The sequence below is a fragment of the Perca flavescens genome, chromosome 5 (assembly GCF_004354835.1).
Source record: "Perca flavescens isolate YP-PL-M2 chromosome 5, PFLA_1.0, whole genome shotgun sequence".
NCBI classification, from domain to species: domain Eukaryota; kingdom Metazoa; phylum Chordata; class Actinopteri; order Perciformes; family Percidae; genus Perca; species Perca flavescens.
In genome coordinates this window covers 7524977-7544764 of record NC_041335.1, presented here as the reverse complement: position 1 = coordinate 7544764, position 19788 = coordinate 7524977, and the positions used below count along the sequence as shown (strand labels likewise).

The following is a 19788-nucleotide window of genomic DNA, read 5'->3' as shown; positions in this document are numbered from 1 at the left end:
TACACATGATTCTGACATAGAAGTTTCTTTTATAAGAGATTCTTGAAGGAATTGACTGTAATGCTATTTTAGTGATGGAAACAAGCTTTACACGCCGCAAGAAGCTGTTTAGAGCCAGCCTCGTGAGACCATCCTGATCTCGCGAGCTCCAGAGTTTTCTACTCGCAGATCAGTCTGGCATCTTGAGGCAGAGAAAATTTGGAGCCGTTAGCCAAACGACCGGGCCAATCAGCGTTGGTTTTGAGGTGGGTTAGGTGGTGATAGACCGATGGTTTATCCAATCAGCTAACCAGTATTATCAGCCAGCGGTAGCCCTAATTCTGTTAGCCGCTCGCTAATGCTTTTTTTCTCTTGGATCCTTCTTTTGGAATATTGTCCGGGAACCTGAAATGGTGCCTTTTATTCCTAAATTCTCGTTACACAAACGCAGAGGTGTCAAGTAACGAAGTACAAATACTTTGTACTTAAGTAGAAATTTTGGGTATCTATACTTTACTGGAGTAATTATTTTACAGCATACTTTTTACTTCTACTCCTTACATTTTCACGGAATTATCTATACTTTCTACTCCTTACATTTTAAAAATAGCCTCGTTACTCATATTTCAGTTCGGCTTGTTTTCATTCCGGCTCGTCATCGTTAAAAAAAAACACACACAAAAAACCCTATCCAGATCGCTCCATCCGGAGAGAGTGAATTTGATTGTGGTTGGATGAGAAGTATAAACATAGTCATTCCGACACCTATTGGTTTGTACGCGATCCATCAAACCTGCACAGACCCGGTACTAATACGCCACCGGTGCTTTAACGACCGTTATCTACCGGACCGAATAGCAACGCTGATTTTGGTGCCTTATTTAGGTGCCACTTAGATGCCTGCGCTTCTCTCTGATGCTCCGAAAACGGACGTTAGAGGGAACTGAAACATCGCAGCACGGGACGCTAGTTAACACTACAGTTGGCAGCAGCTAACGTTAGCCTACGGTTAGCTAGCAGCTGGAGTAAACACGGTTAAAATGCTGAGAGCTAAACGGTGTAAAGTGTGTCTGTATTTCACTGGAGAGGATTGTAACACCAGCCTGTAGCTGCCGTTGTCTGAAAAACACAGAAGAGATGTGTCACCTTTTTCAGCCCTTCTGAGTTTGCAGGTATGATTTTAATATAACATTATTATAGTCATATGATTTTGTCCTAACGTTTTGGGGTTAAGCTGTTGTCCTTAATGGCATTGTTTCCCCCTTACATCAGGGGTCTTCAACGTTTTTTAAGCCAAGGACCCCTTTACTTAAAGTGAGATGTAGCAGGGACCACCTACTACATATTGTATGAAATTAAGTTGCATATTAAACTGGGCCTACAATAACAGTTAGGGCAACCTAAAGCGTTCTTACATACCCTTTTTTCATAAGCTATTAAAATATTAATTGTTGGCATGATTTTATAAATCATATTTTAATGTTACATACTGTATGTGACATACTGTATGTGGCACAGTAAATCTAGGATTAACTGTATCTGTGGGCTGATATCTTAGGGACTACCTTACCTATAGGCCAGTAAGCTTATCATCAGTGGGAATTTATGTTTGCTAATAATATGTTGGAATTATGTTAAGGCATTTTAATTTTAAAAGACTCAAAGATAATAAAAAGACTCAAAAATTTACAATAATTTGGAGGCCCCCCTGCAATGACTTTGAGGACCCCTTGTTGAAGATCTCTGCCTTACATTACTTTTACTTATACTTTAAGTAGTTTTGAAACCAGTACTTTTACACTTTTACTTAAGTAAAAAGCTTGAGTTGATACTTCAACTTCTACAAAAGTCTTTTCAAACCATAGTATCTGTACTTCTACTTGAGTAATGAATGTGAATACTTTTGACACCTCTGCACAAACGGCAAATATCCTTTACCGACATGTTGCTTGCATGTTGAGCTTACGAGCTATGCTTTGCCTGCAGAAGCAGGGGCAGGCTTGTGGTTGTATTTTCATACGCTTCGTGGATCTGATTGGTTGATTTGGCCCGTCTATCACCAACATAGGTGATAGACAGATGGTTCATCCAATCAAATAACCAGTATTCCGCCCCTTCCCAAAAGTTCTCCAACGGAAAGTTCCCAGATGGATATGCTGAGCAAAGCAATCCATCTGGCGGAGTAAGGTTAGTTTAGAGCACCTTACACATGATTCTGACATAGAAACTTCATTTATAAGAGTTTCTTGAAGGAAATGACTGTTAAGCTATTTTAGCGATGGAAACAAGCTTTACACTACGCAAGAAGCTGTTTAGAGCACCTTGAACATGATTCTGACATTGAAACTTCCTTAATAAGAGATTCAAGAAGGAAATTACTGACAAGCTATTTCAGATATGGAAACAAGCTTTACACGCCGCAAGAAGCTGTTTAGAGCACCTTACACATGATTCTGACATAGAAACTTCCTTCATAAGAGATTCTTGAAGGAAATGACTGTAATGCTATTTTAGTGATGGAAACAAGCTTTACACGTCGCAAGAAGATGTTTAGAGACCCTTGAACATGATTCTGACATTGAAACTTCCTTTATAAGAGATTCGCGAAGGAAATTTCTGACAAGCTATTTCAGATATGGAAACAAGCTTTACACGCCGCAAGAAGATGTTTAGAGACCCTTGAACATGATTCTGAAAAAGCAATATCTTATAGGAGATTCTTGAAGGAAATGACTGTAATGCTATTTTAGAAATGGAAACAAGCTTTACACGCCGCAAGAAGCTGTTTAGAGACCCTAGAACATGATTCTGAAAAAGCAATATCTTTATAGGAGTTTCTAGAAAGAAACAACTGTAAAGCTATTTTAGCGATGGAAACAAGCTTTATACGCCGCAAGAAGCTGTTTAGAGCACCTTGAACATGATTCTGACATAGAAACTTCCTTTATAAGAGATTCTTGAAGGAAATGACTGTAATGCTATTTTAGTGATGGAAACAAGATTTACACGCCGCAAGAAGCTGTTTAGAGACCCTTGAACATGATTCTGAAACAGTAACATCTTTATAAGAGATTCTTGAACGAAATGACAGTAATGTTATTTTAGTGATGGAAACAAGCTCTACACGCCGCAAGAAGCTGTTTGAATAACTTTGAACATGATTCTGACATTAAAACTTCCTTTATAAAAATTTGTGAAGGAAATTTCTGACAAGCTATTTCAGATATGGAAACAAGCTTTACACCCCGCAAGAAGTTGTTTAGAGCACCTTAGATGTGATTCTGACATTAGAAACTTCCTTCATAAGAAATTCTTGAAGGAAATAACTGTAATGCTATTTTAGTGATGGAAACAAGCTTTACAGAAGCTGTTTAGAGACCCTTGAACATGATTCTTAAACGGAAACATCTTTAGAGGAGTTTCTTGAAGGAAATGACTGTAATGCTATTTTAGTGATGGAAACAAGCTTTACACGCCGCAAAAAGCTGTTTAGAGCACCTTGAACATGATTCTGACATAGAAACTTCCTTTATAAGAGATTCTTGAAGGAAATGACATTAATGCTATTTTAGTGATGGAAACAAGATTTACACGCCGCAAGAAGCTGTTTAGAGACCCTTGAACATGATTCTGAAACAGTAACATCTTTATAAGAGATTCTTGAACAAAATGACAGTAATGTTATTTTAGTGATGGAAACAAGCTCTACACTCCGCAAGAAGCTGTTTAGATAACGTTGAACATGATTCTGACATTGAAACTTCCTTTATAAGAGATTTGTGAAGGAAATTTCTGACAAGCTATTTCAGATATGGAAACAAGCTTTACACGCCGCAAGAAGCTCTTTAGAGAACCTTGAACATGATTCTGAAACAGAAACATCTTTATAAGAGATTCTTGAAGGAAATGACTGTAATGCTATTTTAGCCATGGAAACAAGCTTTACACGCCGCAAGAAGCTGTTTAGAGCACCTTACACATGATTCTGACATAGAAACTTCCGTCATAAGAGATTCGTTAAGGAAATGATTATAATGCTATTTTAGTGATGGAAACAAGCTTTACGCCGCAAGAAGCTGTTTAGAGACCCTTGAACATGATTCTGACATTGAAACTTCCTTTATAGGAGTTTCTTGAAGGAAATTATTGTAAAGCTATTTTAGCGATGGAAACAAGCTTTATACACAGCAATAAGCTGTTTAGAGACCCTTGAACATGATTTGAAACAGAAACATATTTTAGTGATGAAGGAAAACTGTAAAGCTATTTTTGGAAACAACAGAAGCTGTTTGAGATTCCCTTGAACATGATTCTTAAACAGAAACATCTTTAGAGCTGGAGATTTCTTGAAGGAAATGATTATAATGCTATTTTAGTGATGGAAACAAGCTTTACACGCAGCAATAAGCTGTTTGGAGACCTTGAACATGATTCTGACATAGAAAAGTTTTTTTATAAGAGATTCTTGAAGGAATTGACTGTAATGCTATTTTAGTGATGGAAACAAGCTTTTACAAGCTGTTTAGAGACCCTTGAACATGATTTTAGAAAGCTTTAGGATTCTTGAAGGAGACCATCCTTTTAGTGATGGAAACAAGCTTTATTCTTGAACATGATTCAGAGTTTTCTGACTTAAACAGAAACATCTTTAGAGGAGATCTTGAAGTGACTGGCTATTTTAGCGATGGAAACAAGGCAGATGATTCTGACAAAAGTTTCTTTTTTGGATTCTTGAAGGAATTGACTGTAATGCTATTTTAGTGATGGAAACAAAACAAGAAGCTGTTTAGAGCTAGCCTCGTGAGACCATCCTGACGAGCTCCAGGCCAATCTTGAGGCAGAGAAATTTGGAGCCGTTAGCCAAACGACCGGGGTTTTGAGGTGGGTTAGGTGGTGATAGACCGATGGTTTATCCAATCAGCTAACCAGTATTAATAGCCAGCGGTAGCCCTAATTCTGTTAGCCACTCGCTAATGCTTTTTTTCTCTTGGATCCTTCTTTTGGAATATGGTCCGGGAACCTGAAATGGTGCCTTTTATTCCTAAATTCTCGTTACACAAACGGCAAATATCCTTTACCGACATGTTGCTTGCATGTTGAGCTTACGAGCTATGCTTTGCCTGCAGAAGCAGGGGCGGGCTTGTGGTTGTATTTTCATACGCTTCGTGGATCTGATTGGTTGATTTGGCCCACCTATCACCAACATAGGTGATAGACAGATGGTTCATCCAATCAGATAACCAGTATTCCGCCCCTTCCCAAAAGTTCTCCAACGGAAAGTTCCCAGATGGATATGCTGAGCAAAGCAATCCATCTGGCGGAGTCAGGTTAGTTTAGAGCACCTTACACATGATTCTGACATAGAAACTTCCTTTATAAGAGATTCTTGAAGGAAATGACTGTAATGCTATTTTAGTGATGGAAACCAGCTTTACAGAAGCTGTTTAGAGACCCTTGAACATGATTCTGAAACAGAAACATCTGTTATGAGAGATTCTTGACGGAAATGACTGTAATGCTATTTTAGTGATGGAAACAAGGTTTACATGCCGCAAAAAGCTGTTTAGCACCTTGAACATGATCCTTAAACAGCAACATCTTTAGAGGAGTTTCTTGAAGGAAATGACTGTAAAGCTATTTTAGCGATGTAAACAAGCTGTACATGCAGCAATAAGCTGTTTGGAGCACCTTACACATGATTCTGACATAGAAGTTTCTTTTATAAGAGATTCGAGAAGGAATTGACTGTAATGCTATTTTAGTGATGGAATCAAGCTTTACACGCCGCAATAAGCTGTTTAGAGCACCTTACACATGATTCTGACATAGAAACTTCCGTCATAAGAGATTCTTTAAGGAAATGATTGTAATGCTATTTTAGTGAGACACAAGCTTTACAAGCCGCAAGAAGCTGTTTAGAGACCGAACATGATTCTGACATTGGAACTTCCTTTATAAGAGATTCGTGAAGGATATGACTGACAAGCTATTTCAGATATGGAAACAAGCTTTACACGCCTCAAGAAGTCGTTTGGAGCACCTTACAAATGATTCTGACATAGAAATTTCTTTTATAAGAGATTCTTGAAGGAAATGACTGTAATGTTATTTTAGTGATGGAAACCAGCTCTAAACGCTGCAAGAAGCTGTTTAGATAACCTTGAACATGATTCTGACATTGAAACTTCCTTTATAAAAATTTGTGAAGGAAATGTCTGACAAGCTATTTCAGATATGGAAACAAGCTTTACACGCCGCAAGAAGCTGTTTAGAGCACCTTACACATGATTCTGACATAGAAACTTCCTTCATTAGAGATTCTTGAAGGAAATGACTGTAATGCTATTTTAGTGATGGAAACAAGATTTACACGCCGCAAGAAGCTGTTTAGAGACCCTTGAACATGATTCTGAAACAGCAACATCTTTATAAGAGATTCTTGAAGGAAATGACTGTAATGCTATTTTAGCCATGGAAACAAGCTTTACACGCCGCAAGAAGCTGTTTAGAGCACCTTACACATGATTCTGACATAGAAACTTCCGTCATAAGAGATTCTTTAAGGAAATGATTGTAATGCTATTTTAGTGAGACACAAGCTTTACAAGCCGCAAGAAGCTGTTTAGAGACCGAACATGATTCTGACATTGGAACTTCCTTTATAAGAGATTCGTGAAGGATATGACTGACAAGCTATTTCAGATATGGAAACAAGCTTTACACCCCGCAAGAAGTTGTTTAGTGCACATTAGACATGATTCTAACATAGAAACTTCCGTCATAAGAGATTCTTGAAGGAAATGACTGTAATGCTATTTTAGTGATGGAAACAAGCTTTACACGCCGCAAGAAGCTGTTTAGAGACCCTTGAACATGATTCTGACATTGAAACTTCCTTTATAAGAGATTCGTGAAGAAAATGACTGACAAGCTATTTCAGATATGGAAACAAGCTTTACACGCCTCACGAAGTCGTTTGAAGCACCTTACACATGATTCTGACATAGAAACTTCCTTCATAAGAGATTCTTGAAGGAAATGACTGTAATGCTATTTTAGTGATGGAAACAAGCTTTACATGCCACAAGAAGCTGTTTAAAGCACCTTATACATGATTCTGACATAGAAACTTCTTTACAAGAGATTCTTCAAGGAAATGACTGTAATGCTATTTTAGTGATGAAAACAAGCTTTACAGAAGCTGTTTAGAGACCCTTGAACATGATTCTTAAACAGAAACATATTTAGAGGAGTTTCTTGAAGGAAATGACTGTAATGCTATTTTAGTGATGGAAACAAGCTTTACACGCCGCAAGAAGCTGTTTAGAGACCCTTGAACATGATTCTGAAAAAGCAATATCTTTATAGGAGTTTCTAGAAGGAAACAACTGTAAAGCTATTTTAGCGATGGAAACAAGCTTTACACGCCGCAAGAAGCTGTTTAGAGCACCTTGAACATGATTCTGACATAGAAACTTCCTTTATAAGAGATTCTTGAAGGAAACGACTGTAATGCTATTTTATTGATGGAAACAAGATTTACACGCCGCAAGAAGCTGTTTAGACACCCTTGAACATGATTCTGAAACAGAAACAACAACAAACTCTTTATAAGAGATATGAAGAGAATCATTTTTATTGACCATGCAATCAAGATAATAATTTTTTTTAAGCTAGAAAGCCGTGCAGATTTTGAACATCTCACCCGGTTACTGAAGGCAGGACACATTCAGAAACCGTATCTCACTCAAAACAGCATGGATGGATTTTTTTCAAAGTTTGTATGCATGTGCACCAGAAACACAAAATAACACCCCAAATCCCAGAAAAAGTTATTTTTTCATAATATGGGCACTTTAAGACTGTGACAAATAAAATTGACTGAATCAAAATAAGAATAAATAGAATATTGGAGGTATGTATGCACAACAAGGTATGTTGCAACTATACAGAGTGTTATTATAGCTGGAGAATATATAACCAATATAAGTATATATAATTTATATATAATATAATGTCCAGTTGCACATTTTTCAACAGGATGTAATATGTGCAATAAGAGATAATTAGGTGAGAGAAGTCCGTCTTTACAAAGTGTCCATTATATTCCTCACTGACAGTCCCTGGACATGGAAACAGGACTGACTTTAATAGTACTATGCATGGAGAGGGGGCAATGTCATTTTTATTTAACAAGTGACCATTATTGCTCAATGCTTTTAACTGGGTTAGCTGGCACTTTTGAGCTTGGGCCCTAATAAATAGTGAATTTGAAAGGTGGTAGTAAATGTTCAGTGTAGGTTTCAGTTTTTCTATGAATAAATGCTCCAGCTCCTCAAGACTAACATTTGAGTGTGTGGTTCATAATTGGCGAATTTAATTATTTTATTTTTGTACTGCAATTTAAACTGCAATTTGCAAAAGAATGACATCTCTTGGTCAGGTTCTCTGGTGTAAGATTAGTAAGATAGCCTGTGACTTGTGATATTAATACTAACCAAACAATCTGCATGTTGGTTTAATTAATAAACCATTAGGATTGAGTTAGTGTATTGCAGTGCTGCTCCGTTTAGCTAAAGCTACTAACCACACATCCACATTCCTCCTCCAGGTGACTTTGACCAGAAGCCCTATGTGTCTGGAGATGCAGACTGCTCAACAACCCAGCTGTGCGGAGACGAGGACTATGTGCTGCTGGCGTGTGATGGCTTTTTTGATGCAGTCAAACCTTCAGAGGTCCCTCATATGGTCTTGGATGCACTCCATCTGTCTTGTGACCCCGAGGGCAGGGCAGACGCTCTGCTGGAACAGTCTGAGGACACTGCTGGACTGAGAGTCGCTCAACAGTTGGTAGGTCACGCTGACGCAGCCGGTTCTAGTGATAACATCACAGTGATGCTGGTGTTTCTGCGACCACCGCAGCAGCTGCTGGCTCAAAACTCCAGTACAGGACCTGCACAAGCTACTCAAGACTCTTTGCAAGATGCACCACAGCAGTAAAGAAGGAGGTTTGCTGCCCCAACATTACTGTGCCAAGCTACTGCCTGACTCAGCATTTTCTTTTTCATTCCCAAGCTGTCAGACATCCTGCAGACTGACAAAGCTCATTTAACCTAACAAAACACATGAACATAGCAGGCTTTAGTCCCATTATGTCACTGCTTTGGAGGAAAAGTGTTGATTCAACTGTATTTAAAAAGATCATTGGAAAAGGTTTGTTAGATTATGCAGGGCTAGTGAGCTGTGGTGGGTGTGCCCCTCCTGAGTCCCTTGAATGCGTCCTCCTGCTGTGTCAATTAGTTTGTGATTATTTGAATGTTAAAGGATAAACCCCATTGTGTGTGTGTGTGTGTGTGTGTTTAAGTGATTTCTCCCAATGCCTTGAAAATGCCTTTTTTCTGTGCTGTGTTTCAGTGGTTACTTAAATTTTTCTAGTAGCTATTGTCAACTTTAGTTTATAAAATGCCTATAAGCCTTCAAGAACTGATATCAGTTGATCTGTAATACCAAGCAGTATGACTATTGAGAGCATTTTGCATTGTGCACCGTGCAGGAAATGATTTGGATTAAGTCACTACATTTTGCAACCAATATAAAACTGATACAGTTTGTTTCTAATTCTAATTAGTTGAATCTCTGATTCTGGGCTTTATCAATGAAGAACAAAATTACATAGGGATCACAGAGAGGCATCAGTGTTTTTGTTTTAAAGGAGCACTAATGTGACAAAACTAACTACATAGCCTTGGCATATGGAACATGTTGCTTGTTTACTGGATCACACTCCGACAGTATTTTTATTTATATTCTTTAATAGTTCTTAATCACATCTTATATTATAGATGTATGTTGTAATGATTTTGTAATATTCTGTATCACTGACAAGGTAATATTTGGTATCAACACTGAATTAAAAGCAATGAGAATAAAAACAGAAAACAATGTGTGTTAATATTTTAAACCAATGTGAATAGATTAAAAAAAAAAAACGTTTGTTTGCACAGGTTAAGGTTATGGGGTAAGTAGGTTACCTAATATATAACACAACTAATAACAAGTACAAACATTGATATCATAAATTGTAAAGTTTGATGAAACAAAGGACCTGATTGGGTGCAAGGATGTTTTTGGGCAACACAGTCTCACTCCCTACTCGTCAAATGTATGACGCATGGTCAAGGACCCTGGCGTCAAGTTTCAACGAAATAGGGGTACCCTTGACGTTATTTTTCGACGAGGGGGTTCGTCAGATAGACATTCATGTTATTCCCTCACCGTCGGATATCGACGACAGAAAAAAACACGCCCCCCGCCCCTTAACTCGAAATCTGTGACAGTTATTATTGGTATTTTTAGCCCAATAACCACTGTTTTAATCAACATTATTCACGAGATAGTATCATGGTTTATATGTATTTCTTTTAATGTTATTATTTCGGTATATTTCGGCCAGGGAAGCTGGATTGCTTTTTTGTTGATTTATATTTTTTAAACTATAATGCTAGTATACTATAATTTAGATGTTATCATGGTATTCATTTCTTTACTTTCTTTACTTTAATAATATTATTTCGGTCTTATTACCGGTGAAATATTACAGTATATATGCTGTAATACAGAACATTACGATATGATCCGAGCAGGAAGCATTCAAAGCCGATAGGCCTATCCCCCAATGCAATGCGGCCATTCATTTCAAAGAATCGGGCAGCGATCAGCTGGTCTTTAACGCCAGGATCGCTTCAATATACATATATACAGTCAGTGATTGTGTCACCAGCAACAACACGTTGCTCAGTTTTGTTCCAGTAAGTTATGAACCATAATAACGTTTAAACAAATCCGCGGAAAACTCCGGAAGTGACGTAGTACGTCCCGATCGGCGGATACGAAGATAAAAATATATAGGCCTAACATTCTTAATATTAATGTTTTTTTCTAATGTTGGATTTGAGGAGTTAAACAATAAATATAGTTATAATATTAAAATACAAATTCCACATCTCGTCTGTGAAAGAATGTTCCACGTTGTACGTGAGAATTTACACAATAAAATACTAATAATGAAAAAATTGTGTTTTATATTTAGCACTTTGATTTGCCTTATATATACTATATAAAAAACCTACAGTTGAGTGTTTAGAAATACAGCCTAATGGCTTGTTTGACTAATTTGCATTTGTTTTGAATTGTACTGTTGAAAAACAATAAACTATATACAAAGAGAAGCATTTTTTATTTTATTTTCCATACATAGTTATTTAAAAACACAATTTTCTAATTTTGAAGTTGATGAATATTAATAGAAAAGACTAAAGGGGAAAAACATGAGTATATTTATGTGTGGGACTTAGTTTGATTTAAAATCACACTGCATTATTAGTTGTTTTAAATAAATTACTTTTTTGAAATATCAATTTATGGTAGGCCTAACATATTAATTATTATATTCAGAAGATGATCCTCATATCAATCACCGTGGTTACAGCTTGTAGCCATCCTAACCTTTGTAGCCTTTACTGAGACTAGCTTTTCAAAATTAAGAATGGACTAGTTTTAAGAAGCATTTTCAGGAAATTAAAAGGATAAGCAGATTGTTACCGAGGTTTTTGTTCACAGAGTAAGATGTATATAGCTTTGTTTGGGTATGTCTACATATACAACATGTGTTTTGGCATTTTTGGCACACTTCTACCTCAGCCCTACTGCACAAAGACAAAACTCACACATCTCATTCAACCATTTCACAAGCTGAGAAAAGGGTCATGACATGGGTCAGAGCAGTGGTTCCCAACCTTTTTTCCTTGGTGCACACCCCCCCCCCCCCCCCCCCCACTCATGTCTAAGAAAAGCTGACCCCCCCTCCCTCCCTTTGAAACTGAAGTTGAGGTAACTCTCATCGGCTCTGCTCCTATAGGCCCAATGGTGTTCATATGGACAACATGCACCTTTGGCTGGAAGGCCCGTGTTGAAAGTGTGTGTTATCATTTAGAGTAGACACCCACGGTGAATCAGATGGTTTATGTTATACAAGGCTGCATTACAGAGAATTTTATTATGACTCTCATGAAGGTTGTGTAGAGGAATAGTCTCTCCAGGCAAGCACACAGAATATAGGTCTGCTCTATCTTTATTCTCCATGCCAAGTATGAGCTCTTATCCTCTGGCAGAAGATATGGGTAAACTTAACATTTCTAAACTATAAAAACGTTGATGATGATATAGGCCTAATTTGGACCTACCTCAATTAAAACTTTAAATAATGTTGCTTAAGATTGAGGGTGTGCAATAGCTTCATGATATGAAGCATGGTTGTGTTGCTCTTGTCACTGTTTGTGAAAGATGAGCAATAGATTGTTGCTGTGTGATGTGCTTCAGTCTGACTACATATCACTTTGTTCATGTTGTTTTTTATTGTAATTATGTCAGCTGTATGATAAAACAATATGTCAAGTGTTATTTGTGAAGCATTTGAACTCAAGGAAAATATCCCTCTGGGGACAATAAAGAAGGCCTATCTCCTGCTAAGTGGTCTCCATGATGTGTAAAAATTAAAACGTTGTTGTAGGACTATAGCAAACACATCGTTGGAAAGGTCTCAACCTGGAGAGGAACATATGTCAGTCTGAAGAGGATACATTACTCCTGCTTTGAAATATTGACCTCTGAACCTTGAACCCAGTCCATGTTTGAAGGCTTGTCATTTAGCAACAGAAGGTTCTACACACATAAAACCAGCTGTTATAGAAAGCTCTGGACCTCAGCTATCATGTAGATATGGTCACCAAAGTTTATCCACTGTAAGCACTGTCAAATATGGCAATAAGCTATTTTCACCTATTTAACGATTCGATTTTTAAAATTGGATGAAACCAGTGTGTTCCCCATCCCAAAAAACCCCAGGGTGTATCCAAAATTATACACTGCCAACTTCTACTTATGAGAAATATACCAATATACTTTAAAACTACAACTCCCATAAGAAACGCCACAGAAGCTGTTACAAAGCTTGAGCACTTGTAGTTCTTCCGGGGTGGGTGGGGGGACTCGTTCGGCTCCTGTTTCTGCTGTCTGCCGTGAAATGGCTTGATTCCATTTCAGATTGATGCCGCCCGCCGGCCGGCCGAGCACACAATATATGAGACAAATACATGAAACTGTATTTTATTATTATAACTATCGTTATTGTTTAACTCCTTAAATACAACGTTAGAAAAAAACATCAATATTACGAATATTATATATTTTTATCTTCGTATCCGCTGAGCAGGACGTACTACGTCACTTCCGGAGTTTTCCGCGGAATCGTTTAAACGTTATTATGGTTCATAACTTACTGGAACAAAACTGAGCAACGTGTTGTTGCTGGTGACACAACCACTGACTGTATATATGTATATTGAAGCTATCCTGGCGTTAAAGACCCGCTGATCGCTGCCCGATTCTTTGAAATGAATGGCCGCATTGCATTGGGGGATAGGCCTATCGGCTTTGAATGCTTCCTGCTCGGATCATATCGTAATGTTCTATATTACAGCATATACTGTAATATTTCACCGGTAATAAGACCGAAATAATATTATTAAAGTAAAGAAATGAATACCATGATAACATCTAAATAAATGTTGATAGATGAAGCATTATAGTTTAAAAAATATAAATCAACAAAAAAGCAATCCAGCTTGCCTGGCCGAAATAGACCGAAATAATAACATAAAAAGAAATACATATAAACCATGATAATATCTCGTGAATAATGTTGATTAAAACAGCGGTTATTGGGCTAAAAATACCAATAACTGTCACAGATTTCGAGTTAAGGGGCGTAAAGTGACTGTAAAGATGTTATAGTGATGGAAACAAGCTTTACACGCCACAAGAAGCCGTTTGGAGCGCCTTACACATGATTCTGCCATAGAAACTTCCTTTACAAGAGATTCTTGAAGGAAATGACTGTAATGCTACTTTAGTGATGGAAACAAGCTTTACTCGCCGCAAGAAGCTGTTTAGAGCACCTGACACATGAGTCTTAAACAGAAACATCTCTATAGGAGTTTCTTGAAGGAAATTACATTAATGCTATTTTAGTGATGAAAACAAGGTTTACACGCCGCAAGATGCTGTTTAGAGCACCTTGAAAATGATTCTGAAACAGAAACATCTCTATAGGAGTTTCTTGATGTAAATGACTGTAAAGATGTTATAGTGATGGAAACAAGCTTTGCTCGCCGCAAGAAGCTGTTTAGAGCACCTTACCCATGATTCTGCCACAGAAACTTCCTTTACAAGAGATTCTTGAAGGAAATGACTAGAATGCTATTTCAGTGATGCAAACAAGCTTTATACGCCGCAAGAAGCTGTTTAGAGCACCTTGAACATCATTCTGTCATGAAAACATATTGATAAGCACTCCTGGTACGAAATGACTGTAATGCTGTTTTAGTGATGGAAACAAGCTTTACTCGCCGCAAGATGCTGTTTAGAGCACCTTGAACATGAGTCTGACATAAAAACATCTTGATAAGCACTCCTGGTACGAAATGACTGTAATGCTGTTTTAGTGATGGAAACAAGCTTTACTCGCCGCAAGAAGCTGTTTAGAGCACCTTACACATGATTCTGCCATAGAAACTTCCTTTACAAGAGATTCTTGAAGGAAATGACTTTAATGCTATTTTAGTGATGAAAACAAGCTTCACACGCCGCAAGAAGCTGTTTAGAGCACCTTGAACATGATTCTGAAACAAAAACATCTCTATAGGAGTTTCTTGAAGGAAATGACTGTAAAGATGTTTTAGTGATGGAAACAAGCTTTACACGCCACAAGAAGCTGTTTAGAGCACCTTACACATGATTCTGCCATAGAAACTTCCTTTACAAGAGATTCTTGAAGGAAATGACTTTAATGCTATTTTAGTGATGAAAACAAGCTTTACACGCCGCAAGATGCTGTTTAGAGCACCTTGAACATGAGTCTGACATAAAAACATCTTGATAAGCACTCCTGGTACGAAATGACTGTAATGCTGTTTTAGTGATGGAAACAAGCTTTACACGCCACAAGAAGCTGTTTAGAGCACCTTGAACATGATTCTGACATAGAAACTTCCTTTATAAGAGATTCTTGAAGGAAATGACTGTAATGCTATTTTAGTGATGAAAACAAGCTTTACACGCCACAAGAAGCTGTTTAGAGCACCTTGAACATGATTCTGACACAAAAACATCTCTATAGGAGTTTCTTGAAAGAAATGACTGTAAAGCTATTTTAGTGATGGAAACAAGCTTTACACGCCACAAGAAGCTGTTTAGAGCACCTTACACATGATTCTGACATAGAAACTTCTTTATAAGAGATTCTTGAAGGAAATGACTGTAAAGCTATTTTAGTGATGGAAACAAGCTTTACACGCCACAAGAAGCTGTTTAGAGCACCTTGAACATGATTCTGACACAGAAACATCTCTATAGGAGTTTCTTGAAGGAAATGACTGTAATGCTATTTTAGTGATGAAAACAAGCTTTACACGCCACAAGATGCTGTTTAGAGCACCTTGAACATGATTCTGACATAAAAACATCTTGATAAGCACTCCTGGTACGAAATGACTGTAATGCTGTTTTAGTGATGGAAACAAGCTTTACACGCCGCAAGAAGCTGTTTAGAGCACCTTGAACATGATTCTGACATAGAAACTTCTTTATAAGAGATTCTTGAAGGAAATGACTGTAATGCTATTTTAGTGATGAAAACAAGCTTTACACGCCGCAAGATGCTGTTTAGAGCACCTTGAACATGATTCTGACATAAAAACATCTTTATAAGAGATTCTTGAAGGAAATGACTGTAAAGCTATTTTAGTGATGAAAACAAGCTTTACACGCCACAAGAAGCTGTTTAGAGCACCTTGAACATGATTCTGACATAAAAACATCTTGATAAGCACTCCTGGTACGAAATGACTGTAATGCTGTTTTAGTGATGGAAAACAAGCTTTACACGCCACAAGAAGCTGTTTAGAGCACCTTGAACATGATTCTGACACAAAAACATCTCTATAGGAGTTTCTTGAAGGAAATGACTGTAAAGCTATTTTAGTGATGGAAACAAGCTTTACACGCCACAAGAAGCTGTTTAGAGCACCTTGAACATGATTCTGACATAGAAACTTCTTTATAAGAGATTCTTGAAGGAAATGACTGTAATGCTATTTTAGTGATGGAAAACAAGCTTTACACGCCACAAGAAGCTGTTTTAGAGCACCTTGAACATGATTCTGACACAGAAACATCTTTATAAGAGATTCTTGAAGGAAATGACTGTAAAGCTATTTTAGTGATGAAAACAAGCTTTACACGCCGCAAGATGCTGTTTAGAGCACCTTGAACATGATTCTGACACAAAAACATCTCTATAGGAGTTTCTTGAAGGAAATGACTGTAAAGCTATTTTAGTGATGGAAACAAGCTTTTACACGCCACAAGAAGCTGTTTAGAGCACCTTGAACATGATTCTGACATAGAAACTTCTTTATAAGAGATTCTTGAAGGAAATGACTGTAATGCTATTTTAGTGATGGAAACAAGCTTTTACGCCACAAGAAGCTGTTTAGAGCACCTTGAACATGATTCTGACATAAAAACATCTTGATAAGAGATTCTTGAAGGAAATGACTGTAATGCTATTTTAGTGATGGAAACAAGCTTTTACTTGCCGCAAGAATGCTGTTTAGAGCACCTTGAACATGATTCTGACATAAAAACATCTTGATAAGATTCTCTTGAAGGAAATGACTATAATGCTGTTTTAGTGATGAAAACAAGCTTTACACGCCACAAGAAGCTGTTTAGAGCACCTTGAACATGATTCTGACATAAAAACTTCTTTATAAGAGATTCTTGAAGGAAATGACTGTAAAGCTATTTTAGTGATGAAAACAAGCTTTACACGCCACAAGAAGCTGTTTAGAGCACCTTGAACATGATTCTGACATAAAAACATCTCTATAGGAGTTTCTTGAAGGAAATGACTGTAAAGCTATTTTAGTGATGGAAACAAGCTTTACACGCCACAAGAAGCTGTTTAGAGCACCTTGAACATGATTCTGACATAAAAACTTCCTTTATAAGAGATTCTTGAAGGAAATGACTGTAATGCTATTTTAGTGATGAAAACAAGCTTTACACGCCACAAGATGCTGTTTAGAGCACCTTGAACATGATTCTGACATAAAAACATCTTGATAAGCACTCCTTGTACGAAATGACTGTAATGCTGTTTTAGTGATGGAAACAAGCTTTACACGCCACAAGAAGCTGTTTAGAGCACCTTGAACATGATTCTGACATAGAAACTTCTTTATAAGAGATTCTTGAAGGAAATGACTGTAAAGCTATTTTAGTGATGAAAACAAGCTTTACACGCCACAAGAAGCTGTTTAGAGCACCTTGAACATGATTCTGACATATAAAAACATCTTGATAAGCATTCTTGAAGGAAATGACTGTAATGCTGTTTTAGTGATGGAAACAAGCTTTACACGCCACAAGAAGCTGTTTAGAGCACCTTGAACATGATTCTGACACAAAAACATCTCTATAGGAGTTTCTTGAAGGAAATGACTGTAAAGCTATTTTAGTGATGGAAACAAGCTTTACACGCCACAAGAAGCTTTTTAGAGCACGTTTAACATGATTCTGACATAAAAACATCTCTATAAGTGATTCTTGAAGGAAATGACTGTAATGCTGTTTTAGTGGTGGAAACAAGCTTTACACACCGCAGGAAGCTGTTTAGAGCACCTTGAACATGATTCTGACATAGAAACTTCTTTATAAGAGATTCTTGAAGGAAATGAATGTAAAGCTATTTTAGTGATGGAAACAAGCTTTACACGCCACAAGAAGCTGTTTAGAGCACCTTACACATGATTCTGACATAGAAACTTCTTTATAAGAGATTCTTGAAGGAAATGACTGTAATGCTATTTTAGTGATGAAAACAAGCTTTACACGCCGCAAGATGCTGTTTAGAGCACCTTGAACATGATTCTGACATAAAAACATCTTGATAAGCACTCCTGGTACGAAATGACTGTAATGCTGTTTTAGTGATGGAAACAAGCTTTACACGCCACAAGAAGCTGTTTAGAGCACCTTACACATTATTCTGACAATAGGAACTTCTTTATAAGATTTTCTTGAAGGAAATGACTGTAAAGCTATTTTAGTGATGAAAACACGCTTTACTCGCCACAAGAAGCTGTTTAGAGCACCTTGAACATGATTCTGACATAAAAACATCTCTATAAGAGATTCTTGAAGGAAATGACTGTAAAGCTATTTTAGTGATGGAAACAAGCTTTACACGCCACAAGAAGCTGTTTAGAGCACGTTTAACATGATTCTGACATAAAAACATCTCTATAAGTGATTCTTGAAGGAAATGACTGTAATGCTGTTTTAGTGGTGGAAACAAGCTTTACACACCGCAGGAAGCTGTTTAGAGCACCTTGAACATGATTCTGACACAAAAACATCTCTATAGGAGTTTTTTGAAGGAAATGAATGTAAAGCTATTTTAGTGATGGAAACAAGCTTTACACGCCACAAGAAGCTGTTTGGAGCACTTTGAACATGATTCTGACATAGAAACTTCTTTATAAGAGATTCTTGAAGGAAATGACTGTAAAGCTATTTTAGTGATGGAAACAAGCTTTACACGCCACAAGAAGCTGTTTGGAGCACCTTGAACATGATTCTTCTGACATAGAAACTTCCTTTATAAGAGATTCTTGAAGGAAATGACTGTAAAGCTATTTTAGTGATGAAAACAAGCTTTACACGCCGCAAGAAGCTGTTTAGAGCACCTTGAACATGATTCTGACACAGAAACATCTCTATAGGAGTTTCTTGAAGGAAATGACTGTAAAGCTGTTTTAGTGATGGAAACAAGCTTTACACACCACAAGAAGCTGTTTAGAGCACCTTGAACATGATTCTGACATAGAAACTTCTTTATAAGAGATTCTTGAAGGAAATGACTGTAATGCTATTTTAGTGATGAAAACAAGCTTTACACGCCACAAGAAGCTGTTTAGAGCACCTTGAACATGATTCTGAAAAACATCTCTAAGGAGTTTCTTTGACTATAAAGCTATTTTTGAAGGAAAAATGACTATAAAGCTGTTTTTAGTGATGAAAAAACTTCTTTATAACACATTCTTGAAGGAAAGAAAGCTATTTTTTGTTGGAGCACCTTGAACATGTTCTAAAACATGATTCTGAAACAGAAACATCTCTATAGGAGTTTCTTGAAGGAAATGACTGTAAAGCTGTTTTAGTGATGAAAACAAGCTTTACACGCCGCAAGATGCTGTTTAGAGCACCTTGAACATGATTCTGACATAAAACATCTTGATAAGAGTTTCTTGAAGGAAATGACTTTAATGCTGTTTTAGTGATGGAAACAAGCTTTACTCGCCGCAAGAAGCTGTTTAGAGCACCTTACACATGATTCTTAAACAGAAACATCTCTATAGGAGTTTCTTGAAGGAAATGACTGTAAAGATGTTTTAGTGATGGAAACAAGCTTTACACGCCGCAAGAAGCTGTTTAGAGCACCTTGAACATGATTCTGAAACAAAAACATCTCTATAGGAGTTTCTTGAAGGAAATGACTGTAAAGCTATTTTAGTGATGAAAACAAGCTTTACACGCCTTGAACAAGAAGAAACTGTTTGGACACCTTGAACATGATTCTGAAACAGAAACATCTCTATAGGAGTTTCTTGAAGTAAATGACTATAA

The 19788-nt window shown here is 37.2% G+C and overlaps 1 protein-coding gene across 1 annotated transcript; it reads left to right on the top strand.

Annotated features, from left to right (window-relative positions):
- Nucleotides 1-1117: 1117 nt before the first annotated feature.
- On the top strand, nucleotides 1118-9434 carry LOC114555712 (protein phosphatase 1F-like). Its single transcript, XM_028578311.1, has 2 exons — nucleotides 1118-1151; nucleotides 8591-9434. Exon 2 carries the CDS (start codon nucleotides 8725-8727, stop codon nucleotides 8977-8979), a length of 255 nt encoding a protein of 84 aa, XP_028434112.1. The 5' UTR covers nucleotides 1118-1151; nucleotides 8591-8724; the 3' UTR covers nucleotides 8980-9434.
- The last annotated feature ends 10354 nt before the right edge of the window (nucleotides 9435-19788 follow it).

Bases quoted from the DNA above. Each gene is read 5' to 3' on its own strand.
- LOC114555712 (XM_028578311.1), top strand. From the start codon at position 8,725: ATGGTCTTGGATGCACTCCATCTGTCTTGTGACCCCGAGGGCAGGGCA.